The sequence below is a fragment of the Perognathus longimembris genome, chromosome 5, assembly GCF_023159225.1.
Source record: "Perognathus longimembris pacificus isolate PPM17 chromosome 5, ASM2315922v1, whole genome shotgun sequence".
Taxonomy (NCBI): domain Eukaryota; kingdom Metazoa; phylum Chordata; class Mammalia; order Rodentia; family Heteromyidae; genus Perognathus; species Perognathus longimembris.
In genome coordinates this window covers 20,018,870-20,043,479 of record NC_063165.1, presented here as the reverse complement: position 1 = coordinate 20,043,479, position 24,610 = coordinate 20,018,870, and the positions used below count along the sequence as shown (strand labels likewise).

General features: G+C 35.5%; 2 protein-coding genes across 13 annotated transcripts in view; one reads left to right on the top strand and one right to left on the bottom strand.

Moving 5' to 3' along the window:
• Robo2 (roundabout guidance receptor 2) overlaps positions 1 to 24,610 on the bottom strand; it is a 516,317-nt gene that overhangs the window by 252,138 nt on the left and 239,569 nt on the right. The gene's annotated exons all lie outside the window — the stretch shown is intronic.
• On the top strand, positions 3,408 to 3,973 carry LOC125351546 (39S ribosomal protein L30, mitochondrial-like). Its single transcript, XM_048346386.1, has one exon. It carries the CDS (start codon positions 3,408 to 3,410, stop codon positions 3,885 to 3,887), a length of 480 nt encoding a protein of 159 aa, XP_048202343.1. The 3' UTR covers positions 3,888 to 3,973.

The following is a 24,610-nucleotide window of genomic DNA, read 5'->3' as shown; positions in this document are numbered from 1 at the left end:
TTCCAAGTCCGTAAAACCAACAACTTCTAGCTGAAAAAAAGGGAAGACTATTTCTGGTAGTGCCCCTTGAGATATATCTCTCTTGGGAGGTTTCTCAAGTTGTTCATTGGGGACTGCAGAGAATTTCATCCTCAACAAAATTTTACAGTAAATAAAGTAATGAGTTTTTCATGGCTGTTTCTTCTAATGAGCCTCAATGTGACCCAAGGGTATAATTCCAAAGTTCAATTCAGTAAAAACAATTCTGTACAAAAAGTTGTAGACAAGTATGGTGGTAGAAACAAGAGAAATTAATGTAATTAATGTAACGTAATTCGTTTATGCATTTTTTTCTATGCTTAGAGTTTACTTCAGAAGAGATGTAAAAATATCTAGAGCAATATTTTCCCTTGCATATTATGAGTACTAATTCATAGTTGCTGGATCTTTCTAAATGACAATGATCTCCATAAAAGAGCCACTCTGAGACATACAGAAGAATTGATACCAAACCCTGCCCATCTTTGAATGCATTTGTTCCAGAAACGACAGTAGTTATTTAAATATAATGGATAAATTTAAACAGAAGTATACAATCTATTTGATTCCTGTTACTGCAACAAAGATCTGGGATAATCTATAGAGAGATAATGTTTATTTCGGCACACATTTTGAAAGTTTCAGATCATGATGTATTGGTTCCATGGTGGGAGAATGTAGTAGAGAAAAAAATTCTCAGCTCATGGTCAGGAAACAGAAAGAGGGCAGGAAGGGGCTAGGATCACATATTTTCTGAAGGCAAACGACTAACCACCCAAAGACTTCCTATGAGGCTTCAGATGTCTTAGGACTTCTGGCAGCTCCTATTAGCATCAAGCTGGGAACAAGCCTCTAACGAGTGAGTCTTCAGAGGGCAGTCAAGGTCCCATGCATAGAAACCGTGCTCTTCCTGGTTCATAGTCATGTACAGAAATAGGCTTTCTTTCAATCTTGTTTTCCCAAAATGTGGGCCTATTGTGAAGCAACTTTCTCAGAAATAGTGTTTTCTAATCGTTTATGCCTTTAGTAAACCCCGGAAGTGTGACACATATTGTTAAAACTGTATTATCCACCTCAACTGACAATAAAATGAAATTCATAGAATGGAGAGCCCACAGTTGCAATGTAGTCATGAACACAGAGCTAAAGTTTGCAGGCTTTATTTTTTACTGAAAAAAACAAAACAAAAAACAACAACAACAACAAAAAAAACGTTGATTGATAATGTGCTATGGAAATGTGAGAGTTTGTTTCTTTATTACAGATTTCAAAAAAGCAATTCTGGGACAATTCATTCAAGATAAATTGGAAACATTGAGATTGAATGAGACTCAGGTGATAGATAACTCAGATTGGTAGGTTGCTTGAGATTAATGGAAATCACTGTATTTAGGATATCAGGAGGAACAGCATCCTAAGAATTACTTAAATCCAAAAGCTATGAATTCTTCTGATGTTTCTCTCCACAGAAAGAAAATGTTCAGGCTGGGAATAAGGCTTCGTGGTCAAGTGCTCCCCTCCTACACATGAAGCCCTGGATTCGAGTCCTCTTCACCATATATATATATATATATATATATATAAAGCCAGAAGTGGTGCTGTGGCTCAAGTGGTAGAGTGCTAGCTAGCCTTGTACAAAAGAAGCCAGGGACAGTGCCCTGAGTTCAAGCCCCCAGGACTGGCAAAAAAACAAAACAAAGCAACAACAAAAAAAAGAAAGAAAGAAAATGGTTCCCAAATATAATGTCTATAATGAATGCAGCAGAAGCAGATCAATTCAGCAAAAATACTTAATTTCCAGAGGTGAGTTTTTCATTGTTGACTGCAATGTTACAGATGGATGTTGAACCATCAAAAAGTGAGATGAATGAAAAAAATAAGTCATGTGCCTATTTTTATGTAAAAGTAAGAGTTTTGAACTATTTTTAAAGACCATCTGTATCCTACATTTTTCTAGTAAAAATATCATGTCCTAATCTCTTCATAGTTCATCAAATGAATGAGAAATCCACTTTATGGTCTTACAATTGTAGCCATCTATGGAAAAACAGCACAATATTCTGGTGATTGCTTCTTTTCTTTTTGCTAACTGATACACACATGATATATAATAACTAGCTTGAGGATGTTTTTCAGAAACTAGAATGATTCAAACATTAAAAAAACACCTTTGCTTTGGAGGACACCTGTGGTCCTGTCATGTATTTGTATTCAAATCTTAGTACTTCTTTGATATCCTTTCACAAAAGAGATCCTAGATCTTTCCTTATTCAGATGTGTATTCCTTTGAGCTGAAATTAAGTTCTTCTAGGAAAGCAGGTTTAAAATATTGACCTGTAACTCATGCATATGAAGACACCAGGCCAACAGATGATGTCTTATTCTTTCTCTCTTCCTTCTTTCCTTTCTTTATCTCCTTTCTGTCTTTTTTCCTTTCTTTCATTTCTTTATTTCTTCCTGATTTTTTTTTTAAATTTTTACTTCTAGGACAGGTGTTCTGTCACTTGAGCCAGACCTTTAAAATGATTTAAAAAGAATACACAAGAGCTTTATACTGATTAGAAAACATTGGAAATTATTATCCTGACCTTCCGTTTTACTTGCTGACCAAGTAAAGGCTCTGGGCCTCTTTCAAATATGTCACCTTGTTAGGAGACTATCAATGGTGAAGACAGGAAAACACCCTAGAATCTCAACTACTGAGTTCTTTATTTCCACTTGCACACTGATTCTTAGTAGAGCAATTTTCTGATCCTGGTAATAACCTTCCTTCCTTTTATCCTTAGTCCATTCACCTTCCTTCATAATTTGTTTTATGTTCCCCTCCTAAAAGTTACATCATCCTGTTCCTACCCACCTTCAACTACACATTCTTTATTTGTGTTGTAATTAAATGGAGCTTTGATTTTGTGAGAGTAACATTTAGCTCTTGAACTAAAATCAAGGTATAATCCCTTTTTCACATGCCAAGATGTTTTGATTTGTTTATGTTGCTCTTTTGTTCCATCAAATTAATTATTTACACTACAGCTGACTTTGGTAAAACAGAAACATGAAATTGTCATAATAATCTTTTAGATAGATCTTGTAAAGTGAAACAAATTTAAAAAGACCAAGTCTGGAGTAATACAAACAAACAAGAGGAAGGATGTATCCTCAGTAAGAATAATAAAAATAAAATTACATGAGTGTTTGTTAGCTATTTTTAAATACTTTAAACAGAACCACCAATAGTTAACTTATTGAAACATAAAAATTTATAAATACAAACATTACAATTTCTGGCCTCTGTTCGGCGTCCCCTCGGTGGGCAATGGCGGTTGGACTTGCCGCTGGGCTCTGTAAATGCTGTATTCTCCTGACCCTCTAAAGAGAACAGTACTATCTTTATGGGGATTTTGCGCTCAGTAGTCCAGATACCCCCAGGCCAACTACAGACTGTGACAAAAGGTGTGGAGTCTCTCATTGGTACAAATTGGATTCATCATAAATTTACCAGATCAAGAATTCCAGATAAAGTGTTTCAGGCTTCACCTGAAGACCATGAAAAGTATGGCGGGGATCCACAGCACCCTCACAAGCTACACATTGTAACTAGAATAAGAAGTACACAAAGACGTCCATATTGGGAAAAAGATATTATAAAGATGCTTGGATTACAAAAGGCACATACCCCTCAAGTCCACAAGAACATTCCTTCGGTGAATGCAAAATTGAAAGTAGTCAAGCACTTGATAAGAATCAAGCACCTGAAGCTGCCACAAAGACTTCCAACAGAAGAGAATATGTCCAACACTTGTCTCAAAAGCACAGGAGAGTTAGTAGTGCAGTGGCATCTAAAGGCTGTTGAGCAAGGAGCAGAGTCCTGATGCCACAACAGTTGCAGATTAAAAATGCAAGTGTCTTTCATCTAAAGTCAATGACAAAGTATTCTCATTAAAGTATGTTTTAAATTCTAAAAAAAAATTACAATTTTTTTTTTACATCAGAGTTTGGTAAAATCACAAAGTCAGAAAGTGTACAGTCAGCTTAGTGTACAGTATGGCTAACAAGCCTGATTTTTCTTTTTTTTTTTTTTAAGCTTGAGACAAGACAAATAATGTTCCATTGGGTCTCTTTTATTTTCCTTTGTCCTGAGCATCTTTTCAGAACAGACTCCCTCCAGCAGATGACCTTAGTCATAAACTATCAGCCCAGGCATCTTGATGAAAATTCAAATTGCCTAAACATTGACTTATAAGAAGAATCTCCCCCTTTTGAAAATCAAAACCATCTTTGACTGATAGTTGCCTAAAATGCAGAACCTTAGCTGACACTTCCTTCTAAAATGCTTCCTCAAAAATAAATAGTCAAACAAAAAAGACCTTGGGCTGGCTAGGGTTTAAATGTGGTTTGGTCCCTAAAGGTGCTTGTGCTAGAAGCTAGAGCCAAAGTATTCAGTATGGAGTTTGGTGGAAACTTGGAGATGTGGATCCGGTGGGAATGGTGATGTTATGTGGGGCACCCCTAGAGGACTGGAGTGTTGTCTGTCTCACAGGAATGGATTCATTCTTGAAAAGCTGGATTTTTGCCTAGGACAGTAAGTGATTGTTTTAAAGTGAGTTCACTTCATGGACTGACCTGCCTTTCCTTCAATTTCTTCATCACATTACAGTATAGACAAAAAGTTCTTACAAGAGATACAGGCCCAAACTGTTTGGATTTTCTTGCTCCAGAGTTTTGTTTCAAGGTGAGTTTTTCAGTTTGGTTTGGGCTTTTGTGAAAGGGAGTCTCAACATGTAGCCCAGGCTGACATTGAACTCAATTGAGTCCTACTACCTCTGTTTCTTGATAGTTGGGATTTTAGACATGGATAGCCATACCTGGCTTCAAGTAAACTTGTCTTGTTTATTCAGGATCTATATCAGATGTTCTGTTCTAGAATACAATTCAATTAAAAGTCCTTCCCTCAGATAGGCATCTCTTTAAAAGAATTTTCTCATGGTTAGTAATTCTAATTGAGGTTATGCTAAGGAATTTCTGGTGTACTTTCTACCACAAACAGAGTTAAGAATATCTCCTTATTTGGTACATAATATATTAAGAGCCAATTAGTCAAATTTGGTGATATTAAATGCATAGAATTGAAATTTGTGTTGTTGTTTTTTTAATTTTCAAGATAGAACAATTAGAATATGTATGTCAATTCCTCAAAATGAGTGCTTAATAGAAGCTAAGCCATGAATGTTGCCAATTTATTAACTTTCAAAGCAAAATAGCTAATAGCAGGATAAAGTTGCTACTGCAGATTGTCAGGAATTTTTCTTTTATGTGGTGACAGACCGGTCCAGAAAAGCTATTTAATCAAAAGGTGATTTGAAGACCATAGAATTAGAAAAAAAACAAAAAACAAAAAATAAATGACTAAGTGAGCTGAATCAAAAAATTCACTGGCAGAGTCTAAGACAACTTCAGAATATTCATATTTTATTGGCCATTAGAAGCATTTGCCCAACTTTTGCTTTGTAAGTACCTTAAAGTTTGTCTTTTCTTATTAACATTATCTTTCTTTAGAAATGTTAAACCATTTAATCAGAAATGGTCCCTTTGGTCTAAAAGCAATTCTGGTTCCTTAAAGTAACTGATTCATTATATGTCGACTTTATAGTGTAATTCTCAGAAGGCAATCATTTCTTTATTTCCAAGTTCTTGAGGGATTCTGCACTGTAGCTCCAAGAAGAGACAACACTATATTTTTAGCACGTATTGTAGTGGGATGAAAATCAGGTTAGGAATCAAGAGAGTTGAGTTTGGGTTGAGTCTCTGACACTTAACTAATTTTGTGACCTTGGGCAGGATGTGTAATTGCATTCATTGGCAAAATAAAGAAAATAATACCTTTATAATCTACCTCAAAAATTAGTAACCAGCACAAAATTACATTATCTACCATGGTATTTTAGATATTTTCTTTTTTTATCATCATTATTTATTGAGCCTCTAATATATATCATAGAGACAGGTTTAACTAATGAGAGAGAAAAAGAGAAAAAAAAATCTTGCCACACAGCATGTACATTCCAGACACTTTTCTGATGAAAAACTAAAACAAAACAAAACAGAAATAAAGAGAGTAAAAGCAGGGATTAGCATTAGAAAACATCAGGTGAGGATAATAGGATTGAAATATAAAATATGGTGACAGGGGTACTGAGCATTTCAGGGTAATTTTCCTTGAAATGATTCATTCAAGTTGCCTTAACCCAAGCTTCTTTCTAATCAACCAGCAACCTAGTAGAAAGCAGAATTCTAAAGATATTCCTGACAGATTTCTTTCCCTTTGTTATTCAACCAGGTAGTACTGTGGAGGAGCTTCTCAGATTTAATCAAAATCTGTTATCAATTGATCTTAAAATAGCAAAGTGACCTTCCATTATAGAGTTGAGTCCAATCTTACCACATTGTTCCCTTAAGAGAAAATTCTCCTTGGTATTCATGAAGCTAAAATATACATTGGACTTAAAATCGAAATCATGACCTATAAACACTTATAACTGTGATCTATGTTGCAGGACTATGTTGTGTGCCTTCTTAAGAGAAGACCATTTTCTCTTTACTCATGTAAACTAGTCCTAAATTATAGATCAGAAGTTCCTACTGTTTCGTTTAAAAGGATATAATTTATTTTAGTAAAACTATATGATAAGCTTGGTATGAAAATTAACATAAAATTAATAAGGCACATTAGTATGCAATAGCCAGAGAAACAACCTATAATACGAACAATTTTGAGATACAGTATCTTATCTACTACAGAACAGCATAATTAACACTTAACCTGCAATAACAGGCAAATAATGTTGCTAACATTTTAACATTACCAACAAAATTGACTCTTAATTGGTTGAAAAGATTATTACAGTAATGAATTGAAGGGTATACTAGAAAATAATCACCATCAATTATGCTGGACAAATTCTTCACCATTTACTCTGGGGATTTATATTTTCACCTTTTGATTTGCAAAGTTATTTAATATTATTATTCCATTTATAAAGCTAATTTACAAAACCAGATCAACAGAAAGACATCATTATATAAATATGTACTCCAGAAATCAAATTGGGATGGGATACTGAGGTTCAAAGATAATTATGTCAATTAACCAGTTACAGACATCAAATTACTGATTTTTTTCAAGTATCAATTTGGTTGGTATAATAGCAAAATGATTTGTTTAAATACAAAATACATTATTTTTATACGATAATGAGATTACAGAATGGCTACAAATGGCCAAGGGCTAATGTCTCTCACCTGTGACTTTAGCTACTCAAGAGACAGAGAGTTGAGGTGCATGGTTCAAAGCCAGCCCAGGGAGGTAAAATCCATCAGCCTCTTATCTTCAGTTCACCACCAAAAATGGAGAAGTAGAGCTATAGTTCAAGTGAATAGAGGGCTAACTTTGTGTACAAAAGCTATAAGACAGTGCCTGGTCCTGTGTTCAAGTCCTAATACTAGCACCAAAATCAAGATGGCTACTAATGACCTTCACTCATGGTCCTTGTGTAGCTCCTCCTACTTTAAGTAGGGTCAACCCTATAGTATATAATAAAGCAGCAAGAGAGTGTGACTGGCAAGTCCCTTTAAATAGCATTGCTAGTTCTACTTGCTCTTAGAATATAACAGGGTGCTGTATTGTGACAACACACAAGCAGCTCTGCAGACAGACTTAGCAGGAAGGATTTGAAGCTTGGGGCCAGTATCCTCTTGTCAGTCCTGTGGGTCAAGGCCCTTGGATACAGATTGCTACAGCTTTGAATTTGGTTTGAAGTGTGTCCTTCAAATGTACAGTCTGGGAGGCTTGATCCTTACTGTGGTGCTGTAGAGGTAGTAATATCTTTAAAGTAGGGAGACTAGTCAGAGGTCATTGGGTTCTCCACCCACAAAGGAATAAAGATCATTCTCATGGGGTGATGAGTTAGTTACCACCAGAGGATTGTTATACAGAGAGCAAGCATAGTCAATGTCCTTGCTCTCGTCTCCTATCTATTGATGTATTCTCCCCAATCTCCATGCCCCCTCCCCATGTGTGTATGTGTGTGTGTGCATACACGTGCACGTGCAGACATGCACATGCACACCGGCAATGGGCTTGAACTTAGGGCCTTAAGCTCTGGTTTTGTTTTTACTCACAGTTGGTGTTCTGCCACTTCAGCCATGTTTGCAGTGCAGGCATTTCACTGGTTAATTGAAGATAGCTTCTGGAAAACTGTCAAGCTGTCTCCAAACTGAGATTTTCAAATCTAAGCTTCCTGAGCAGCTAAGAATATAGGTGTGAGCTACACCCCACTGGAGATAGAATTTTTAGAAAGTAATTAATAATAAATAAGCTTTTGTCCAGTAGGTACAGGCATAGAAGATCTCTCTAACACCTATATCTCACACACACACACACCTCTGTCCATAGATTTCTGCCAGCTGAGGACAAATGTGTACAGGGATTCATGTTCAAGCCAGGAAGAAAGAGCTAATGAAAACCCAACCATGCTAAGTTCCCCAGTTTTAGACATCCATCCTCCAGAATTATGAACTAGGAGACTTCTATTTTTTAAGCCATACAGTCAATGTCTCCATGGTATGTTGTCATTGCATCTTGATGACTCATTGAGCACTTTCAAGTTAGCCACTCTATGAGGAACACATTATTGGCCTTGTCAGACAAGGAAGTTTAGGTCTCTACATGTAACTGTCTAGTTAAAAAGGAATAAACCTCTCTGCCACAATTATGGGGTGTTTCTTTTCTTTTGTAAAATCAACTCTTGAAATTCCAACCAGAGCAGACAGTTTGTTTTTGTTTTACCTTAACCTCACATGATGCCTTCAATCCAGGTGTTGAGAGAATAGACCTGACACATCATAAGCTTTCGAGACATTAATGATGCCCAGAGCTTTCATTTTCTTTTCCACACTGACAATAGAAAACATGGTCTCCTTATGTACAACATAAAACCTAATAAAGTATCCAGCTGGTCTTTCCCTTGTGATTCCCGCTGCTTCTATCTGAGGTACAATAATGTCAAATTTTCATGAAAAGGGTTAGAAAACATACTGTATAATTGTACTGTGCTAGTATACCCATAGTATGTTTGCCTTATTCTTTGTGCCTGTCATTATATATCAAATATACACACAGAAGCTTTATTTCCCAGTGGTCTAAAACCTAGAAGATAATGCATATTCTTAATATCTAGTGGTTTCTACATTGCTGTCTCTTGCTCTAAGATTCCAAGAGAATACTTTCATTATTCTCAATTTTTTTTCAAACGAAAACTGTATTTTTTCCAGAAAAAATGGAAAGGAAAAACATATTTATAATTATGTTAAAGATGTTCTACATTAAAATATGCATATAAACCACCCATATTCCACTTTCCTGAAAAAAAATTGCAAAACGAATTTTTCAAAGCACACCTTCACACTTGCATTGTTTTAAAAACCAAACTCAGTAACAGTCAGTAATGGCATACTTCTCCAAGCCATTTTGTGTTATTCAGAAGAATTAGTACCTCTAGTATGCTGATGTTCTCATAGGTGATACAGAGCCTTAAGAACTATTGAAAAGTTTGAGAAAATTACTTTTCATTATATGATGCATGGCTGCTTCACCAGCTACAAAATGCCACCTCCCTAGTTCCTATAAGCCATTGGACATAGAATGTCTGTGCAGAGCTCTAATACCTGCCAGCAGTAAAATATAATCAGATTTAATGTTGTAGTTCTTAGGAAGAGGAAATATAATAATGCAAAAGGCTGCTTCAGAGAAAATTAAATCTACAGTCAAGATTTACTCTTCCATTTCACTTCATCTGGTCATTTTAGGTGTGACAGAGTCCTGTGTGATTGAAGAAAAGGCCAGATATATAACGATTTACTTCTGTTCTTACCAATATATCCAAAGGAAAGAGTTGTTTATTAATTTATCACTTACATGTGAGTACTCAATGACTGGAACATCAAACTCATTCTGCTAAGGACTGCGTTAAAACTAGCTGAGGGGGCTGGGAATGTGGCTCATTGTTAGAGTCCTTGCCTAGCACCTATTAAGCCCTGGGTTCAGTTCCTCAGTACCACATAAACAAAAAAGGCTGGAAGTGGCACTGTGGCACAAGTCCTAGAGCACTGGCCTTGAGCACAGAGGGGTCTCAAGGACAGAGCCCGGGCCCTGATTTCAAGCCTGTAGGACTGGTGTTTGAAAAAATAAAATTAAATTAAAAATTAAAAACAAAACCCAAACTATCTGAGGATTTGTTGAACACATATTTACAGCATGAAAATGGCCATTGATGATATGTATTACAAACACGCCTATTTTCTGAACACCAAAAATTTAACTTCACATAGTTATTTTATATTTTCCCCGGTATTGATAAATTCAGAAAAGGAATTCAATCGTAACTCACCCTTGACTAGATTTGGCTCATAGATTTGTGTGTTGATTTCTGCATTTTAGGTAATAAAAGCTCAGGACCAGATGATGAATAATATTTTTCAGCATAGATATTAGGACCACAAATACTGTTAGCTACTGATATATATCAAATTGTAACTAGTTGCTATATGCTCTGCATTCTCATAGGTAAGAAGCATCCATAAGCAGTCTATATGACATGGACTATTTAGCCATTTCCCATTTGAACAATCAAATCAAAGCCTCTTGACTTAGGACATATAATTCCCCTGACAATATCAACTCTAATTGAGCATCTTCCTTAGTTCACATCTTGGCCAACAAGTGAAATAAAATTTAAATATATTTCAAAAAAGTGATCATTTTTTGTCAAAATTTTATCTTGTCAGAACACTCGATTATAACTTGGCACACATAATGCTGTGAAAGTTCAACTCTGGGCTCCCCAAATATCAAAGAATAAGAATCACTTACCTAGTTGATAAACAAAGGTGAAGTCATTAGGGATCAATCAGCAATGATGTCGAAATCCACATTGGGAGGAATGCAAAAAAAGAGAAGAAACAAAATGGTTTGTTAAGATATTTTGTTCAGCAAAATGATGGCACGCTGTCACATTACTCATTCTGTTCTCAATAAACTACCAATATTTGGGATAACAACTGGAGGCATTGTTTTATTATTCTTGTTGCCATTCATTACAAAGAAATTATTTTGGTAATAACTGATAAAAACCTGTGCTGCACTTACATTAAAGCGAATACAAATTGAGCAATCTTTGCACTTATAAGGATGAACAACAGGCCAGAATTGAAAATGACTTGAATAAAGTCTTTATCTGAATATCAGCAGGCAAAGGGCCAATGTGGAAATTATACAATGAAAAGGAAATTGAACAATTTAGATATGTTTAGAGAAAGCTTGAAACTTGGGGCATCTCATTTGCCATCAAATAAAGCTGTTATTCATGATGTGTAGCAGCAATAAAATGTAGCTGTCTGGAAGAAAAAAACTTGCCAGCAGGGCAAATTCAGGCAAATAAGCAGTTTTCAAATAAATGCCTTAAAGTAGAAAGAAAAAATGAATATACATCATTTGTATGCTGTTTGTTTGCCTCTGATACTACACTAATACTTACTATGATGCCTAAAGTCAGTTATTCTTGAGGCTATCATTTTCTGTAAATATATATATATTAGTTCTATGAAAAGACCATGATAATAATAGCTTCTTTGTATATATCTAAAACTGACATAGATTTAAAAAAAGTAAAAAAAAAAAAACCACCTGAGAATCATTTCTTTAGATTTCATTTGTGCTACTTCATTGCTACAATGACCATGACCACTTCCTGAATTGTGTGTCAAAAGACACATGTTATAAACTATTCTACTAAAACCAACATATCTGCTTCAAAGCTGTGTTTGAGAAAGCTCAGAATCAAGTACTTAAAACATGTGTATTCGTTCTGCCTTAAACAAAAGCACTTAGAATTTCTGGATGAATTTATCTCTACAGCAGTAGTTGTCTAACCCGGGACATTTACTGTTTCCAATGCTTTTGTTGGATCAGATCTCTTGGCATGCATATAGCAAACAAAAACAGGCCCAAAGTGCACATTTTACTTCCAAAAAGTGCCCACTGGATTCTAAGCTCTGGTTAGTTACTCCAAGAGACATAATGTGTTGGTTTTCATTATGGAAGCAAGTAAAAATTATATAAATTAGTCTCTCTTTTGCCGAGCACATTATATTACAGATGGCTACAACAATGTAGTACACAAAAATTTCTTAAAAAATCACACTAGTTTAGGTGGATTGAGAACACATGAAGTAAAACTCACTGCCAGGTTTTGTTTCATGAGTCATGGTGAAACTGGCTTGTTACTATTTATTATATTAACAAGGGTACTTCTCTTTATAAATAAATTTACTAAAATGCAATCCTGATATGTAACAAAAATATAAGTATATATTTTAGCCTATATAAGTCTGTTTTATGTAAAAGCAACTAGTTTCCTTCTCTTCATAGTGATCCATGTAATAAAACTAAAATCTAGGATTCTTTACCATCTCAATTACACAGAAGCAAAAGGAAATCCTTCAAAGAGTAAAATTATAACCATAGCAAAAGAAGTAGCTGAGGAAATTTAGCAAGAGCCAGGTTTAATTAAGGTGTTAGGGACAGTATCTTAAGAAGATATGAGTAAATCAACAAATGTAGAGCCATAACCTCTTCATGGTTAATAAAATGGCTAAGGCTGGAATATAACCAAGTCTCAGTGGAATCCATAATAATAAACGGACTTAAGTCTGCAGAACATAATCACAGGCATTGTTTCCTGTCAAATAAATTATTTTTAGAGAAAGAAGTATCTGCAGGAAGCATGAAAAAACAGATCCAGGAGTTAAGAATTTAGTATATTTTGGTCAATGTCAAGCATAATTGAGGGCAAAACTTCAAGGTTCCCATGAACTAGGTGAATTGAAATTCAGACACTCCACATCTCTCTGCTTTAACACAGTATTTAACAATAACCTTCAGGATGATAAAACTGTACTGACACTCCTACTAATAAGACACCTAGTAGAGAATGTTGATTTTGTATCATATGTGAAATTAAGATACTTACAAATATTATCTTTTTTTTCATTATAGCCCAAGAAGGTGCAAAGTGTCACAGCTTATTTTATAGTATAGTGAGATTGCATAATTACCTCAAAGATATACATTTAAAGATTCATAGGGTCATAGTCAAGGTCAGAGAGTTCAGTAACAGAACTTTTAATGCACTGCATAATAATACATCTGGAAGAGGAGCCTATGTACAACACTACCAGACTAGATCAGGAGGCCATACCAATAGTGCTCCACTACACAGAAACAGCTGGGTCATCTGCTCAATTACATCTTTGTACCATATGCCAATAACTTCTTTTTTTCAATTCTGGGGCTTGAACTCAGGGCCTAAGCCCTATCCTTGAGGATTTTTGTTGTTGTTGCCCCTGCCATGAGTTGTACATTTGGTTTATAGAACATAGTTTTGTAACTATTGCTGTTGCATTGGTTTTTCTTTTGTCCTTTGTCTCTCTATTTGCTATTCCCCTTTCTTTTTTTCATTTAGATGGTAATAATGTAGTAAACGTGAAAAATCATTATATCTGTGAATACAACATGTAAGGAGAAAGTTGTTGTCTAAATAGCAATAGTAGGTAATTTCTATTGGAGGAATGTATCAAGTTATTTCAGAAATTTTAAATTTAGTCAACCAACAGTATGTAATATGTTAGCATCATGCCTAGCCAGAAAATGGCAAGTAATAACAATCTTCCTTTCCAAAAAATGAGTTTTAATTTTAAGAAATGGAAGAAAATCCTGAGAATGATAGAAGGGGCAATGCTGATCAAAATGAATTTTACTCATGAATGAATATTTTGAATTGAAACCCCTTTGTATAACAATTTAAAGATAATATAATATAAATTAGAAATAAAAAGAAAATCCAGACATTAGATTTATAATTTTTCTCTTTGCTTTACATGTACGAGATTCAGTTACTGAAAGGATTTTTGTTTGCCTTTTTTTTTCTTTATGCTATCTAGAAGAAATGTGATTACTGATAAAATTTGATACAACACTCTTGGGCACAAAAATCATATCCAAGAATAAAGAAAAAACACCCAGCTTTATTGTTTTTCAGTCTACCCAACTGCAAGTGTCCTCAAAATGTCATCAACAATAAACTCTAAAAGGCTTCACATCTCCTCATTAAACAGTCTCCCTAAGGCACAAGGTTGTAAACAGAAATTGTCTGGTTCTAAGATGGCTTTTATGAATTCAGACACAGACATTTGGCACTTATTCTAAAGTTTATATTTTGGTGTTAGCTTGGGTTGTGATCTGTGAGTTGTATAAGGAGCCAAAGAAACACTGTAGGTAGCTACCATCTTATTGGGCTTTATGTTTTCCAGTCATATCCTAAGTATCTGGAGCATATTTTTAAAATCTAGATTAGACAATGTGTGTTTCAATTGATATGGGAGCTCTTTTCTTGTCAGATTCACAGAGAACTCTCAAACTATGGTAGATAAAGATAACTTCTTGACACTAAATGGCAGACCCCACATTATACAGAATATTCTCTGACTCACCTTTTCTTTAAATTCATTAAGTCAATCAAGTATTGAGTTACAATTTCATCTAGATATTTATTTCTTGTGGGGATTCAGAACTATTAACACTTAAGAAACACAAATGCTTCATCAAACACAAAAGCATTTCCCCAAAAAAGTGAGTGTTCAGCTATTTACATTTTTCAGTGTATAAAAAGGTATGCGGTCAGATCAAAATTAATATACTATGGCTGTCTTTCCAGTGCTTGCATGATGTCCCATTCAATGTTTCATTATTCACTACCCAGTATGAATCCTGCACTCTAAAATGACTTTTGACAAACCATAAGCACCTCTGTAAATGGTGACCTCTTTTTACTTTCCTGGTAGACTCCTCTACCATATTGGCTGAGCTCATTCGTAATGGTTATGAGAGCATCCATCCAATCATTAAATATGTTCATTGATTACTATGTTCATTGATAACAAACTGCCTGCCTGCCTGCCTGCCTGCCTGCCTGTCTGTCTGTCTACCTACCTATCCATCTATCCTTGCATTCAGGGTCTTTCTTTGACAGAGTAAAAACCCCAGATTAAGAATTAATGATATTTAGTACTATGGCTTGGGTTTAGTCTTTTAGGAAAAGTGGGAAAAATGGGTTTGTTTCCATTGAGTGGTTACAAAATTGCAATTGGAACTGAATAAATAATTGAAATAATTAACTCAGTTTGAGTTTGTCTAATGCTGAAGTGCATATACTCTTTAGTCTCAGTGAGTGACTGCTTCCTTGAATCTTTCTTTCCTAACTATAAGTTTCAGGACCACAAGAACTAAGTGAGATAATATGTCAAGTACATGAAGCACACATATGCATTAACTAGCATTGCTTCTGTAACCGTGTCTTCCCACATGTCACTAAATGTCACATGGCAAGTACAAATCCAAAGAGAAGTATAAAATACTAGAGCATCAAATTTAAGGTAAGTGATTATTTATGGCTATAATTCCAGTTACTCTGGAGGCTTAAATTTGAGGATAGAGGTCAAATCTAGCCTGGACACAAATGGCCCTGAGACCCTTATCTCCAATTAACCAGCAGTGGCTCATGCAGTAGAGCACCAGCACTGAGTAAAAAAAACATAGGAAAATGGCCCTGAATTCAAGCCTCTGTACCAATAAAATAAAATATACACAAAAAGTAAGGTAAGTACTTTAGCACAATGTGACTGAAGTTATAGTAATACTAGGTCTACTACAACAGGCATTTTTGTAGTTGTTATTCTGAAATTCTTTTTGTTGTACTTATTGGCAAAAAGCTAACAGGTAAATGTTATGACTTATAAACAGTACAGGATCACTCAGTATAAATGAAATCTGAAAAAACCAGTTAAAATATTATCTACTAGTCTGGACAGATGGAGATTAGTATTTTTTTATGCATTGCCATACACGTAGGGAATGACTTCAATTTCTTTCTCTGTTTCTGACTTTGTCTCTCTCTCTCTCTCTGTCTCTGTATCGCTCTTGTCTATGTCTGTCTGTCTGTCTCTCTCTGTCTCTCTCTGTCTCTGTCTCTGTCTCTGTCTCTGTCCCTGTCTCTCTCTCTCTCTCTCTCTCTCTCTCTCTCTCTCTCTCTCTCTCTCAGCTGTGGAGCTTGAACTCAAGGCCTGGGCACTGTCCCTGAGCCTCTCTGTGCTCAAAGCTAGCACTGTACCACTAAAGCCACAGCTCCATTTCTGTTTTTGCATGATTAATTGGAGATAAGAGTCTCATGTATATTTTTCTGCCCTGGGTTGGCTTTGAACTGGGATCCTCAGATCCCATCCTCCTGAGTAGCTAAGTCACTGGTTCTTAGCAAGTCTCTTCAATTTCTAAGAAAAAAAAATAGAAACTGTTAGCATTTCCTTAGCCTCAGGTCCTCAGCTCCTCCTACTAGCCCCCAGATCCATCCATAACTAATGAGCCTCTCCTACTCACTACCTAACTACTTCCCCTTTACCCTCAGAGAGAGAAGCTGCCACCTGGATAAGGGGTAGATGCCATGTAGCTCCCTCTCCAGTGGGAGACCTTATGAACCTTCATCTCCTGTCTGTGATTATCTCCGCATAGTCCCCTGGGATGGCCAGGACATATGCTTTCAGAAACAAACATTCTCAGAATTTTGCATATTCTTACTTCAATAAAATTTTATCCGAATATGTCATTCTAGGAGAATCTTACATCTGGTATTGCCCATTCATCATTCTTATGGTTTGTTTTTTTTCATAAAAGCTTTGTTTCTGATTTACAAAATGATAAATTATGTTTGGACTATTTTTATCCCTACATTAATATCAATATTTGATCATTAATTAATGGGCAATGGCTGTTAAAGCATGAACATGTGTGTTTCTGGGAGACTGGGACAACACATCAGAAACCAATCATCAGAAACCAACCATCACAGGCAACTTAGTGGGTTTGACAAGCAACTGCAAGGGAAGGAGAAAAAATAAAGAGTTGAGTTCCTTCATTGTTCCTGTGATTACTGCCAAACTATCACAGATTTCAGCAGTTTATGAAACAGTATTTGGTGTTTTCAAATATGTTCTTACATTTTTCACAGGATGTATCAGATGGAGTGCATTCTTGTCATTTGTAGAAAATGTGGAAAAAACAGACATGCCAAGACTGAGAGGAGCATGTGGGAATAACACTTAACATGCTATTTTTATGCCTCTATTTCCTTTTCTTTTCCAGAACGTAAAGTGTTTTGAAACATTAACAGGGGGCAATGCAATGTTAAAAGGTTTGAAATCATATATCTCTCTTTGATTGCATTAAGGTGACTCATTAAGTCTTTAACATAGGCCATTATTATTAATGCCAGCCCATCACCATTACTATAAATTAAACAGCAGATCAGTCATCATATAATAGCAGAGCAAAGGATGTATAGAAAAATGATTTAATGCTGGCAGGTATTTTATATATAAAGGCTAGATTAAAACTTTAGACTGGGTTATGCTGTCAATCAATTCTGGCTTGCTAGAAACACCTGTAGATTATTATTCTTTATGTTGTTTTACTGACTTACAAAATTACAGAGCAAAGGTGTTCCATGTCTTACAATAGTAATTCCATTCCAAATATGTTGTACCATATTTTAATAAGTAAGTAATAGTATTTGGTTAAGGAGTACTCAGCTCAGGTATTGATGAGTTCATAGTACCTACTATGTGATTCATCATTAAGTCATTACAGATATCCTTAAGAGAAAAACGTTCATTTTGTTTCATTGTGCATTCTTTTTTTTTTTTTTTTGCCAGTCCTGGTCCTTGGACTCAGGGCCTGAGCACTGTCCCTGGCTTCTTCCTGCTCAAGGCTAGCACTCTGCCACTTGAGCCACAGCACCGCTTCTGGCCGTTTTCTGTATATGTGGTGCTGGGGAATCGAACCTAGGGCCTCGTGTATCCGAGGCAGGCACTCTTGCCACTAGGCTATATCCCCAGCCCCTCATTGTGCATTCTTAAGAAACATTTCCATTTTCTTTTTTTTCTTCCCTTCCTTTTGTCCTCTTTCTTTCCTCTCCTCTCTCTCTTTTTCTTTCTTCTTTTCCTTCCCCCTCTCTTTCATTCATTCCTTCCTTCTGTCTTTCTTTCTCTGTGTGTTGATCCTGGGCCCTGTAATGTCATGGAAGCTGGCCTTGAACTTCCAATCCTCCTGTCTCCTTTCACCTTGGAAGCACACCAACACATCTGGCTCCTGGTCTTTGGCAGATAGTACTGCCATATATACTCCACTCTTCCATTTCACAAAGGTGATGCACATTCTGAGATAAGGTACACTGTATGATGGGGTGCTAGTGATGAGAAAGGGGTAAAGAACTAAAGGAAATTTCAGCCTACAGTTCATTTGTCTAGTTCTCTCCTCACTGCGGTATATTAGTAGATCCTTACAATCACATACTGTGAAGGAAATGAATCAGTGGCACTTTCAAGGAATAAATGTGTTTTTTCCCCAAAAATATTAAATCCAGAGCTAGGGCTATAACTATTATCAATAATGTGTTTGTTATGAGAAGAGGTTAAGCTTGATATATTACCATACATACAGCTAAATTATAGGTTAAATAGGCTCAGCAGGAATGATGTAGAAAATAAAGAACCTGGAACTTCTTATGAAGCTATTATTTTCTTTTGGTAATATACATGCAACTTACTAACATTGTGTGATTTGCCTAGGAATTACCAAAATACTCATTCAATTGTAAATTCAGAACTGACTATGCTGTTCGTTTGTGATATCAAATGTATTCCACTGTATTTGTTAAAGCAAAAGTCTAAATGTTAGCTTCTGTAAATCAAAATAAGTAAGGAAGATTTCCTGAATGTAGAATCCATGTTGAGGAGGAAGTCAAGAAGAACCCATGGTGGGAGGGTGGGGGAAGCAGCAAATGAGGGCGTGTCCCCAGCACCACCAGGGAGACGGCAAGAATTAGCCTGTGTTGTGTTAGTTCTTATCCCTGAAGAAGCTCTGTTAAGCTATTTGAAGCTGCTCTCTCAAAGGGATTATCTCCTTCAATCTGTTTTAATCACAACTAAATGCTTCCAATTGGTGTATACTGAAATAGAATTAGAGAGTTAAAATTCCCCTAGATCTTTGTGATTTGGTTGGGTAAAAAAATATACACATAAAAACACATTCTAGAAATTACATTGTAATATGCCAATGTAATAACAAGGACACATAAAATGTATATATATATGCATACATATATAATCACTTTGAACGAGACAAGTGTGCACATAAAACTGTTGTAAATGAACTTCTTCAGAATTTACAGAGGGTCTTCAAAAACAGGAAAATGTTATTTTTTCTTAGAAAATGGCTTCATTTGATGAAGAAGTTAAGAATGTGTGCTTTGGTGATTACACTGGCAAATTGAGGTATACTTTTTATGCATCACATAATTATTTATTGCTGTGAAAGTTTACGAATTTCACAGATTCTTTATTACTGAGAATGTTTTTAATCAAAAATAATTCCCTATATTTATTTATATATCAGCCAGTTCTCAACATTAATCTAAGTGCCATCATGGGAGAATTCCACTTTTGATTACAATCATTCCATTGGCTAGATGCTTAATCACAAAAGCTATGAGGTTGAGGAACTATCTTAACTTTTACTTAGTATTTTTGTTAGATAATACAATCATTAGTTACCAATAGAATCCCAATAGAATGAAGAGCTAGCTGCTCGAAATAAAACTAAAAGCATCTTCTCCTCTGTAGGAGAAAAATGTATAACACAATGAGAAATATGGATTTTGAAACAAGGGTCTGCCTTTCAATGCCAGCCTACCATCTTTTAGGAATATTCCCTATTTTATCTAATAAGGATCAGAATAATACTCTTTATCTTGACATTGTTGCTAGGATTAGGTGAAAACAAAATGCAATTGGGGTAGCCAGTAAGTGTCTAGTGGATAGTTATGATTCATATTGATGCAAACTAAATTTAACACAAAAGAGTCCACCACAATAAACCAAGTGAGTTTTTATCCTTAATTATCTCCTCTCCCCAATTTTAACAAATAGATGGCTATTCTATAGATACCATAGGTTCAGGTTTTGCTCCGGATGTAGAGCTATCACATAAGTTTATGCTGACATCAGTTGCCTCCTGACAGCTCTAAGATATGAAATAACAAGCACTCAATGTCAGCATTCCTAAATCAAGCCCAAGGGCCCCCATGGCACCAGACAGCAGCAGCTTGTTACTGCTAAGGAAATGTCAGTCCAGTCAAAGTATGGCTGGGTTGTCAAATCCCAGATTGCATCTGCCTTGGTATAATTAACATGCTATGGGTAACATTCATGAAGATGTTGTTACATTGTCTTTAGCCCTGAAGCAGAAACACTAAGGTGGCTCTCAGAGTTCAAGAAGTTGTTTGACTTCTCCGATCACTGAGATTTCTTCCTCTACTAGACAGATACTTTTCCTCTTCTTTGTTTTTGGGTATGACACTTAGGATCAGAGAGTGAATTGTCCCTCACAGAGGGTTGGAGGCATTTTTAAAGAGCTGAATAACACCGTAAATGTGATCAATGCATTTCTGTTTTACATTCACAAGCAATGCTTAGAGATGATTTATTTACTTCTTAGGTGCTCTTGTTTATAGAGTGACTTACATTCACCCTCTTACATGTATATGACTGTATTTCAGTTTGCTTTACTCTACAATTACTTTCATGTCCAAATATCCATTTTCAGGTACCCCTTTCTTCTAAGGTGGCATCTTGGTTGAATCCAAGGGCCTGCATAGAGATATTCTATTTACATTTAATTTAAGCAATAACTTCAAAATAACACATATGCTGATTTAAGATTTGTTTACCGTGTTCCTTGTAATGTCTGGAAGTATTCTAACTTGTATTTCAACTTTTGGAGAACTAGCCCACTCCGTGCTTTAGGCCATAAAAAAAAACCCAAAAAAGTAAACTATGTTGGCTACTCTTCATCTAATTTTGACCAAAGTCTCATTGCTCTTTCGGTTTTTAATTGCAGCTGGCAAAGACCTTTATTACCATTTAATGGCTCCAAGCCCTGCTCTATAATCATCTATCAAAAGGTCCATTTTTTATTTCATGGTAGGAATATACATTCATTCATCAACACATTGCAAGACCTGGATCTCATCTGTTCCTGATTCTGAAGGACAGTCTCCTCTGACTTTTGTCCTGAGCTGGGGTATGGTCTGTGATCATTCATTTCAAATCTCGCTGCAGACTTTCCCAAGGGAAAACTGTGAATCTCTCACACCCTGTTCACCGCCAATGTCAAAAGAAAAACTTACATCTGTGTTATAAATCAACTTGAACATACAGGAACAGAAAATGACATATGGGTTAAATTTCCTTAAAATTACAGAGGCTATAAAAATCCACCTAAAAATGTACTTGGAAAAAACATGTTGGGGATTTGATCGAACCAAAATATATTTAAATATCTCAAGCTGCTTGGCAAATCTTAAAAAAATGCCATTGATTTCCAAGTCTGCTCCCAAAACTTTGTCTGATACTTGAGCTTCTCACAGTATGAAAATGTGTGTGTGTGTGTGTGTGTGTGTTTGTGTGTGTGTGTGTGTGTGTGTGTGTGAAGGGAGGGCAGAGACAGAGGAAACTAGAAACTTTTTAATAAGTATAAGTGTACGAAGTTTCATATATGAAAACAGTAAACTACTGAGTTATCTAAGACATTTATCAGGATTGCAAACTTTTATCAGCTACTGATTTTGTCCTATTAACTATGATAGCTCAAAGGCATGTACTTGATATGGTTAAATGATGCCAAAGTTACTTAAGATTAATTTTCGCAATCAAGTGGCTCACTTTCTAGTACAAAGCTACCCCTACAAAGTTATTTTGAGCAAAGGAAAGATAGTAATGAAAATATTAGTACAGGATAGGGCCTCCACTTATATACTTCATCTCATCTATTACTAGATACTGGGGTATTCAGATAACACTGGGGAGGAGAGGTGTGCATACGCAACAACCTGGGGGCATTACTAAGTGAGAAAAGCTGTGTTTGGGTTGTAGAGTTCTTAGTCCTGAGAAGCTGGAGTTCTTAGTCCTGAGAAGCTGGAGATCTCAGGGTGTGAGGTGAAGAGAAAGCATGGTTGATATCCAGGGTAGAAAATAAGTTTGTGGATATGGAAGATGGAATGCCAGTTGACAGAAGTAATTGTGGTTGATTTCATAACTGTATTTATATAGATATATCATATATACTTAAGCATATATATAAATATGCATATTATGTATAATATATTAATTATAACTATAATTGCATACAATTACACTTTTAACTATATTTCTAAGTGGAAAAGTAAACACAAAGAGATAAGCTCAAGCTAAAATTATAGCAGTCAATTCATCTCCAGCAACATTTTAACATTCAATTTTTAAATATATAGTGATTCCACTAGTTCTCTTCAAATTCTTTTATTTTGAGACATGTTAAGGGTAGAGAAATAATTCTAATACATGAAGTGTAAAGATAATTCTACTATGTTAAAAGTAGAGGTAGGCCTATCATCCAATTTTATATTTGTACTTTAAATTGATTTGCACACATAAACTACTTAAAAATCCCACACATTTAATTAATCATCTTACTATTTATATGGATCCTTTCATTTGTGTTATGGTTTCCATTGGAGGATAAAGGGCATAGTAAAATGACTTAAAAAGTTTTTCATGCCTAAAATTATTAGTTTAATTAGTGATAATATTTTTATACCTTCCAGGGCACTCAATTTTAGTTGAGTACCAATCGCTCAATCCACTAATTTTACGTATCAAATAATTTTAGTACCCAAGGCCTAACGTATGAAACTGTAACCTCTCTGTACATCACTTTGACAATAAATAAAAAAACTGAGAAGTGGGTACCAGTAATCATATCTTAATAGTAATTAAAGATACAGAATAGACGGGGAAAAAATTTTAAGATAAATAGTGTGGGTTATAATTTCAGTGAAGTACCACTTCTAGCCACTAGAGGGGAGCTGCTGTCACATTTAACAAAGAACTTTTTTTAGCCATTGATTCAAATCATCACCTTTGTCTAGTTGGGTATTTGGTTCACATACTGGACATCACCTTTACCAACAACAAATGTAATGACAATATTTAATTAAGTAAGTGTCTCTCTTTTTTTTCTAAGAGCTAGAAACAAAGAACCATATAACTGGCAACTGCAATTTGCGTCCCTCTAGAGGAAAAAGAAATCTATAATTTGCCTTGAGAAGTGGAAAGAGATCAAGAGGAAAATACAGAGGCAGCACCAGAGTGAAATCTTATTCCTTTACCATCTGTCACGATCACTGCCATTCCCCACAGGCCACGTTTGGGAACGAGACAAGAGAGAACTGCTAAGAACTTGAATACAGGGAGAGTTTGGAAATACACTGAAATGTTTGAAAACTCAATAACCCCAGCTAGCAACTATTAGAAAATCAAGAAGTAAAAATGCTTTTCCTTACAAGCCCAGGGCAAGAAGGGGGGTTTTAATACAGGCATGTAAGGAAGCAGAAGTGAATGAATCCTACGGAAACCTTTGAAAATCTTTTTTCACAGGTGATAGATGGACACTCTTGATGTTTATTTACTTAGTGTATTGAATTTAAATGTACAGCCACACATCTAAGTTTTATTATATTGCTGTGATCTGAATGATTTGAATGAGTGAATTCATATTACATACAATAAATTTCAGGTTGTTTAGTTGTATACTTGCAATGCTCATTCAGCCTCACAATAGCAATAGGAAGTCATGGACTGACCATGTTGGTATCTATTTAGAATCAGGCTCTCCACTCCTTAGGGGCAGATTGTAAAGGGGAACGGATGGATATGTAAGAGGACTAGTGATACTCTTGTGATATTTTCTAAGGGCCTCTTAAAATATGAAAGGGTAAAAGAAGCTACTTACTTCCATTTGAAACTATTTCATTTGTACTTGGTGAATGAAGACATTATTCCATACCCAGAGCATAATTTGAATAAGTTTCTATTGAAACCTTACAGAAAAGAAAAGACCTGTTTCATATTATCATTTACCACCATTCTTAGCTGCAGGCATTATTGATAATGGAAGAAGATATCAGAAGTCTGGTTTTCTATTTTCCTTTTCAGAGGCTTCAGTTACAGTTGCCTTATTCATAGCAGTTGGTTGTGACCTAAACTTTCTAGCCAGTAGCTTCCAATGGACAAATACCATGGACCAAATAAAGGCTTGGACTACCTAGAAAGTCAGTGCTTATTTTGTCAATCAACATGAGTAATTAGGTTATTAGTTCTCAAAAACTCTGAACAGGTCAAAGATGAATAGCTAGGAAATATTTACAGATGTACTTGATTAAGCTCTGTATAAATTTTTAATAACCTTTATTTAACATGTGCACTACAGAAAACATATAAGCAAAGTGCAAAGCATGACTGCCACAAGAAGTTCAGTTGGACATGACTGTCTACATCC